The sequence below is a fragment of the Mandrillus leucophaeus genome, unplaced genomic scaffold (assembly GCF_000951045.1).
Source record: "Mandrillus leucophaeus isolate KB7577 unplaced genomic scaffold, Mleu.le_1.0 Scaffold9, whole genome shotgun sequence".
Classification (NCBI taxonomy): domain Eukaryota; kingdom Metazoa; phylum Chordata; class Mammalia; order Primates; family Cercopithecidae; genus Mandrillus; species Mandrillus leucophaeus.
Genome location: NW_012109807.1, coordinates 7,526,165 through 7,535,104, shown reverse-complemented (window position 1 = coordinate 7,535,104; position 8,940 = coordinate 7,526,165). Strand labels below are relative to the sequence as shown.

The 8,940-nt window shown below is 40.9% G+C and overlaps 1 protein-coding gene across 1 annotated transcript in view; it reads right to left on the bottom strand.

The window, feature by feature from the left end:
* Positions 1-8,940, bottom strand: part of MGAT4A (mannosyl (alpha-1,3-)-glycoprotein beta-1,4-N-acetylglucosaminyltransferase, isozyme A) — a 137,346-nt gene that overhangs the window by 83,491 nt on the left and 44,915 nt on the right. The window contains exon 7 of the mRNA XM_011969621.1: positions 5,170-5,183. Within this exon, the coding sequence (XP_011825011.1) occupies positions 5,170-5,183 (14 nt within the window). The remainder of the gene's footprint in view (positions 1-5,169; positions 5,184-8,940) is intronic.

Below are 8,940 nucleotides of genomic sequence, written 5' to 3'. Positions count from 1 at the left end.
AAAAAAAAAAAATTAGCTAGGCATGGTGGTGTGCGCCTGTAGTCTCAGCTACTCAAGAGGCTGAGGTGGGAGGATTGCTAGAGGCCAAGTGTTGGCGGCTGCAGTGAGCTATGATCACACTACTGCACCCCAGCCTGGGCAGCAGAGTGAGACCTTGTCTTAAAAAACAATAAAATAAAAATCCACTGAGCTAGATGTACAATGACCCTTGTTAAAAGTTATTCATTTTAATAATTTAAGAGCATCACAGGACAAAAAAAACCTGGTCTAGGAAATAAAAGTGAGCTTTGATGAGGATAAATGTAAGCACTGACACAACGAGTAGAAATGAAACAGCACAGAGACAAAGCACACAGTAGAAGAGGCTCAAGGACAGAACTGGACACCAACACCTGAGAGATGGTGGAAGACAAGAGGACATTCATTTACCTGCTCGGTGGTACTGAGTCGTAGTGGAAGCTGCGAGAATGTTATGCACAATGTCCGCAACCTCATTAACTTAGGATAAACCACCAGCGTGCTTCCAACTTCTATAGGAAGCTAAAGCTACTACTTTGACACCTAAACAAACCTTAAAAAGGCCTTTTTTTTTTTTTTTTTTCCTGAGATGAGACTCACTCTGTCGCCCAGGCTTGAGTACAGTGGTGTGATCTTGGCTCACTGCTGCAACCTCCGCCTCCTGGATTCAGACAATTCTCCCACCTCAGCCTCCCGAGTAGCTGGGATTACAGGTGCACGCCACCACACCCAGATAATTTCCGTATTTTTAGTAGAGACAGGGTTTCACCATGTTGGTCTGGTTGGTCTCGAACTCCTGACCTCAGCTGATCCGCCTGCCTCGGCGTCTGAAAGTACTGGGATTACAGGCGTGAGCCACCACACCCAGCCAGAAAGTCTTGTTTTTAATTTAACATTATAATTTCTGCTTTAATCATGGATAGAAGCAATAAAAACAGACTTATGAAAAATGAATCTGCAGTCTTAGTAACACTCAAGTATACTGTTCCTTGTCCCTTACATAAAGATCCTTACAGTAAACACCTCTTAAGATTCCATAGCAGAAAAAAAATATCTCTGGCTTAACTGCCATGCTTCACTGCATGGAATAACAGAAGCACGTATGTCACCGTATTTGCCTTAATTTGCTCGGAAGGAAAGGAGAAGAGGTAGGACGGAGAAGGCTGTGATGGGGAAAGGGCATACAGGGAGCTCCAGGGTGCCAGCTACATTCTATTTCTCGATCTGGGTGGCAGTTTAGTGAAAGTCATTCATGGTTTAGGCATTTTCTGCATGTGTAAATGCACAATATAAGACATGTGAAAGAGATACTATTCCCAAACACAAAACTATAGACAATTATATTAAACAATTATAAGAAGAGATACATAAGATGTATGTGAAGAAAAGTACAAGCCTTTTACTGAAGCCTATAACAGAATCAATAAAATTATCTCTTATTCCTAAATAGGAAGACTCGGTCTTAGAAAAAGATTAATTCTACCCTAAGCAAAAGAAATTCAATTGAGTATCTTTCTTTTTTTTTTTTTGAAACAGAATCTCGCTCTGTCGCCCAGGCTGGAGTGCAGTGGCCGGATCTCGGCTCACTGCAAGCTCCACCTCCCGGGTTCACGCCATTCTCCTGCCTCAGCCTCCCGAGTAGCTGGGATTACAGGCGCCCGCCACCACGCCCGGCAAATTTTTGTATTTTTAGTAGAGACGGGGTTTCAGCGTGTTAGCCAGGACGGTCGGGGTTTCAGCGTGTTAGCCAGGACGGTCTCGATCTCCTGACCTCGTGATCCGCCCGCCTCGGCCTCCCAAAGTGCTGGGATTACAGGCATGAGCCACCGCGCCCGGCCCAATTCAGTATCTTTCAAAATAACAAATTTTTTGAACTTGATGTATAATTCTAATATTTATCTAGAAGAATTAATGTTTTTAAAGGGCCAAGAAAAATCTAGAAGACAATATGGGGGAACTTGCTCTGAGATCAGAATATGTTATACTGTTACAGAAACTAAAAGAGTGTGAACTGCCAGTCCAGAGAGTGTGGACAAGGGCAGATCAGTATAAACACAGTGTCCAAACACAGCGTGTGTTCAGAACAGATCTTTGAGTTCTTCCCTTTTTATGTGAACAACATTCGAATCCTACCCTTAAGACTTAAGCAGTGCCTAGATACTGGTTTCTCAACACCATTTGCCACTAAAATAAATCAGAACTCTTTGGAGGCCGGGCGTGGTAGCTCACCCCTATAATCCCAGCACTTTGGGAAGTCATGGTGAGAGGATCGCATGAGCCCAGGAGTTTGAGACCACCCTGGGCAACGCAGCAAGACCCCGACTCTATTTAAAAAAAATTTTTTTAAGAACTCTTTAGAGAAATAACTTTAAGATAAACCTAGAATATTCTTCTACCAGCAAGGAAGTACTATCAAAAGAAAAAAATGACCTAGCCAAAGGGCACAGAAGGGCAGTCGAGAGGCCCCCACTGGCCAAATGGGGAGCAATTTAAGTACCAAAATAAATATTGATGGTAATGGATTATAACCCATTGAATAAAATAAGAATCCATGAGTCCGTTGGGAGGCTGAGGCAGGAGAATGGCGCGAACCCGGGAGGCGGAGCTTGCAGTGAGCTGAGATCGCGCCACTGCACTCCAGCCTGGGTGACAGGTGGAGACTCCGTCTCAACAAAAAATAAAAATAAAAAAAAAGGAATCCATGAGTCCGTATCAACAATAAATAAATAAAAATGAGTGGATGAGGGGAAAGTGTTTCTTACAGAAGGCCAATTACTAAATGTAGAAGAAATAATGAACATTAGAAAAACCACCATTTTGGGCCGGGCACAGTGGCTCACACCTGTAATCCCAGCACTTTGGGAGGCCGAGGTGGGCGGATCACCTGAGGTCGGGAGTTCAAGACCAGCTTGACCAACAAGGAGAAATCCCGTCTCTATTAAAAATACAAAATTAGCTGAACGTGGTGATGCATGCCTGTAATCCCAGCTACTTGGGAGGCTGAGGGAGGAGAATCGCTTGAACCTGGGAGGCAGAGGTTGCGGTGAGCCAAGATCACCACTCCAGCCTGGGCAACAAGAGCTGAACTCTGTCTCAAAAAGCAAACAAAAACAAAAACACAATTTTGCAACCATCATAGCAATAACTGACTCAGGCAAGCATCAAAAATGCATGCTAGAACTAACCGGTGAAAGTCTGATGAGAAACAGGTATTTATAGCATCTCAAAATACTTCCCCACAAGGTACTCATTACTTTACAAAGAAGGAAATGATAATATCACAGTGGAAAAACCTGACACCACCTTCATCAAGTGGTCAAGGTTAAAGTTGGCAATAATGGGACAGACATCATGTGCCTCGTGAAGTGAATCCCAGAGGATCCCCCTCATTACGTGGAATTCCTGCCAAAAATGCATAATCTGATTCTAATCTCAAGGAAACGTCGGACACATTCAAATCGGGGGATTATGTATAAAACAAATGGTTCCACTTTAAGACACGTCAAGGTCATCAAAGACAAAGGCTGAAGAAATGACCAAGGGTAAGGAGAGACTAAATGCAAAGCACTGTCCTGGACTGGATCCTGGACCAGAAGAAATAAATGCTGTCAAGAACATTACTGGAAAAGTAACAGAACACAGACTGCAGAATGCGTATGATTGTGCCAGTGTTAAATTTCCTGAATTTGACACTTGAACTGTGGTAAGGTAAGAGAATGTCCTGGTTCTTAGAAAATAAACATAAAATTATTTAGGTGTAAAGGGGCATGATTTCTGCAATTTACTCTGAAATGGTTCTGAAAAGAAACAAATATCTGCAGAAAGGATGATGATAGAGGCAAAATGTTCACAATAGGTGAAATGTATAGAGAAGTTATTTGTACTACCCTTCATTTCATCATTTTTTAAAATACAAAGATGATTTAAAGTAAGCAGGAGACTGAATGGCAGATATAGGCTCAGTCTTTCATTAGCTCTTGAGTGGCAGAAAGGGATAGGAGTCTGAGGGCAGTCTCCATCTCCACATGCATTTTCTTGTTATGTTTTGAAATCACCCTCTCAGAGACCAGCTTCACCAAGTAGGCAGAATAAGCAGTACCAGCAGAGAAATGCCCCACCCCTAATTCTAAAATGCTTCCCTGCTTTGAGGGGAACGGTCCATGTTTTTGGAAAGTTAGCTTAGAAAAAGTCCCTGGGGGCCCATGGGCTATTGGATAATATCACAGATATTTAGTTTCTAGCCCGGATGCTATTGCTGTTCTTAGTCCAAGGCCCACAGCTATGAAAAGGCTCCAGAGGGGCTATTTTTGATCTCTCTCACATCCACCCTTTGTTTCTGACTCCATTCTGCCACATTGAAAGAGTTCTCCACAACAACAGGGCACCGTCATATTCCATCTAGAAAGCCAACTCAGTTTTCTAGAACTTTCTAGAATTTTCCCTAGAATTTTCTCCATTTATATTTCCCATAATACTACACAGCTTTCTTGAGGAAGAGAGCTGTTTATCTGCTCCCAGCATTCAGTTCACTTTAACATAACAGATGAAAAAATTCCTCCAAATTAATACATTTGATAATTCCCTATTGTCAACATTAGTAGCAAAATTCTTATTTTTGCTTTTCTTTGAATCATTTCAATCGGTTTGTAGGGAGGGTTATGGCGGGAAACTGAGGGAACTCTCATACTACCATCTTACTGGGAAGTGCCAGGTTTTGTTTGTTGTTTTGTTTTTACTGTAGACAAAATCTAACTTTTTTAATTGTAGAAAATTATATGTCCAGCCTAGGCAATGAAAGTACAAATTATGTTTTGTACAAATCATGGTTTGTGAACCCAAGATTCTAAAACAAAATTTCCAGAGAAACCACTTTGATTCTTCAACTCAAATATTTAGGTCAGTTTTCCAGTGAAAAGGGTAACTTTGGACTTTCAAAGACTTACTAGGCTAAACCGTATAAAATTGCTGATATTTGATCCTTTTTGGCAAAAATGGTAATTTCATATGAAATTGTTCAACAGTATAAATGAATGATTAACATAAACAAAAAGCACCAAGAAGTCACATCTAATGTGTGGTGAATAAAAACAGACCAGAGAACTTTATTTTTAAAAGAATAGTAACTTCTTATCAGCAAGATGTACAAGACACTACTAAATTCAGAGCTAACATTAAAAACTGGCTTTTTGTATTGAAATAAAAACTACCAAAAGTTAAACCCACTCTTTATTTCTTAAATTAAAACATTTTAATATTTATTAGATAATAAAATTCTGGCACTGAAAAAAAAATCTGGGCTGGGCACGGTGGCTCACACCTGAAATCCCAGTGCTTTGGGAGGCCAGGGCAGGAGGATTGCTTGAACCCAAAAGTTTGAGACCAGCCTGGGCAAAATAGGGAGACATTGTCTCTACAACAAATATTTAAAAATTAGCCAATGTAGTACTGCATGCTTGTAGCCCCAGCTACTCAGGAGGCTGAAGTGGGAGGATCCCTTGAGCCCAGGGGTTTGAGGCTGTAGTGAGTGGCAAATGTACTATTGCACTCCAGTCTGGGCGACAGAGCAAGACCCTGTCTCTTAAAAAAAAAAAAAAAAAAGTAGTCATCTGGTTCAACTTCAGTACCACATTGAACTGATACAATTCTTTCCACAGATAAAATTTTTTTAAATATGAATGAGGAACGTTTTTAGTAAGATTCCAAAATTTAACAATCTTTACTTCTCAGGAAGCCACTGCCTTTGAAAAAAGTTTTATTTCACTTTTTAAAGATTTCACATGTATCACTCTTACACAACCATTTTAAATTAGAAAGAAGATGGCCTAGATGAAATTGCAGAAAATTTCCCACTTATAAACCTCTTAAGCATAAAGAAAAAAAATAAAAGACCTGGATTCAGAGGGTGGTTTAGGAGAACTGATGCCATAAAAAGCCGAAAGACACAGTGAACAGGAGTCCAAATGAAATAGGCTCAAAGAACAGAACTTGAACAGACAATTCTAAATAGAACGGATGGCCAAAACTTACAAACGAGACCAAGTATCTCACTGTTTCCTGAATTTATCATGCATAAGAACCACCTAAAAGTAAAAGGGTTCATTAAAACGCAGAGTTCTCGACTTCACTTCCAGGGATCCTGATTCCATAGGTCTGAGGTAGGGCCTGAGAATTTTTTTTGTTTTGTTTTGTTTTTTTGAGACGGAGTCTGGCTCTGTCGCCCAGGCTGGAGTGCAGCGGTGAGGTCTCAGCTCACTGCAAGCACCACCTCCTGGGTTCACGCCATCCTCCTGCCTCAGCCTCCCGAGTAGCTGGAACTACAGGTGCCCGCCACCACGCCCGGCTAATTTTTTGTATTTTTAGTAGAGACGGGGTTTCACCGTGTTAGCCAGGATGGTCTCGATCTCCTGACCTCATGATCTGCCCGCCTCGGCCTCCCAAAGCGCTGGGATTACAGGCGTGAGCCACCGCGCCCGGCCTAAGCTCCCAGGTGACGCTGATGTGCCAGTCCCAGGTCCATGAGCTGTGAAGCCCAGAGGCAGCCAGCGTTATCCTCAGGGTAGTTCTAGACTCGAGCAGCCTAGAAGTTGATGTAGTTCTAGTGTACCAGTTCCTTCTCCTCTCCTTTCCTCTGGCCCACGGGTTAAGGGTTCCAGGGACAGGGGGCGCTCATTAAAATGTTTAGGGCCATAATCCTGAAGATTAACTTGGAGCAGAAAGGGGTTTCCAAGTATCCAGTGAACACCAGTTTCAAAGGTCTCTTACATGGCATTGTCAAGATTATTCTGGTTTTGGAGTACTCCAGTCAGGATCCAACACATATGCATGGATTCTGAAAATAGCTGCACCCTTCTAAATTCAAAAGGGAAAATGGGGCTCATAGATATACAGGATCATACACTTTATTTAAATTAAAATAATGTATATAATTCATTTATTCCCTTACAAGATGTTTTCAGTATACTTACAAATCAGTGACTAGTGAATACCAAATTGGCGATGGTTGAAATATTTTCTGGAATGCAACCACTATTTCTCTAAGCTGTCGGCTAAGTAATATAATCATTAACAATGTCATTCAAAACAAACTTCCAGGTAGAGGTTTAATAAGTTAAAATCTATCTCCTAACCTAATAAACGTAACACCTTAAGACAAACAAACAATGCTGCAAGTACCTATAACACACTTTGTTTTTTTTGTTTTTGTTTTTTTTTTTTTTTTGGAGACAGAGTCTTGCTCTGTCACCCAGGCTGGAGTGCAGTGGTGCGATCTCGGCTCACTGCAACCTCCGCCTCTTGGGTTCAAGCAGTTCTCCTGCCTCAGCCTCCCAAAGAGCTGGGATTACAGGTGCACACTGCCACACTCGGCTAAGTTTTTATATTTTAGTAGACATGGGGTTTCACCGTGTTGCCCAGGCTGGTCCTGAACTCCTGACCTCAAGTGATCTGCCCGCCTCGGCCTCCCAAACCTAAATAGATGTAATAATTTTCCTTGATTTCCCTTGGGAAAGGGCAATCTCTTTTTAGTAAGTTCATCATAAAGTCCCAAATTCCCTTATCATAATAAAATGAGGAACTATAAAAATTCATACCTCATGATAACATTCATTAGAGTACACTTAGTTATATGTTTATAACAGCTCTTCACTTCTAAATATATTAACAATGATTGTATTCAACCTTTTTAAAATTCGACAACCACAAGGAGCTTGGAATAAAAATTATAAGATGGTTATAAACTATTTTCCTTAAGTACTTTAAAGTTACTGGGAGACACTTCTTCATAGAGGTATATTTCATTCTAAAAGGAAAATTAAAAATATTTTGTATTCTGAAAGCTATAATGCCCTGTATTTTCCTATGAAGAATTCCCAAGACACAGCATTAGAATTCTAATGTAGTTCTACATTAGGACTACAAAGATAACTACATAGTTATCTAATGTAGAACTATGTAGATAGTTATAACTGTTATAAACATATAGCTAAGTGTACTACGTAGATAGTTCTACATTAGAACTATCTTTAACTAAAAAGCAGGGTACTGGTAATTAACCAGTCACACACTATGGAGTAGCTCTATTAACAAGCGTGTCCTCTTACTGCATGTCCCTAGCTAGATCTGGTTATTCCTTGTATGACCTATTTCATGCTTTCTCCTTCTTCCCTCTTCTCACTTTCTTCTTGTTTGTTCATTTCCACCTTCCCCCTCCTAATATTCTTCTGCAAAGTCTTTTTCAAATTCTTCTGTGTTTTCTTTTCTGGACTTTACATTTTCAATCAAACGTTACTGCTCTCACCTCTTTCTTTTCATGTTATTCATGCTCCCCACACCCAACCCACAATAGCCCTGCCTCCTTTTTCTTTGTTTCAAATTACTGAGGACTTTTTTTCTCCAAGTGAACGGTTTGAACAGTCTACTCGCTTGCCCTGCAGGCCCAGACCAAAATCACAGTTGACACCATTTCCTATACCAGCTAGTGCTTCTAGGCTGTGGCACTCCTACTTTAACTGTGGGAACTTGACAGACCCACCCTGTGGTCTTGTGAAAGGGGCCTAGTGAACCAGAAGATGCCTCAGACTGAAAAAGAAAAAAACAAACGAATCTGCCTCACTACAGGTGAGGCAGCAGGGAGAATGTGAGCTACAGCCTACTCCACCCTTGCCTGACTCTTCCAATAGTCCACTGATGATGAGACAGGTGAGGATACAGGTTATCAAGATTTTATCTTCCCATCCCATCTCACTCCTCCTTAACCCCCAGTATGTCACCAAGGTCCACTGCACCCACGTTTAGCTATAGTTTCTTTTTTGAAATCTTCTGTGTTTAAGGACTGAAATTTCATGGCTTTTAGTCTTTCTTAGAAACCTTCCACAGGATAAAGGGAACATTTGGGCTTTTTAAAATTTATTTATTTATTTATTT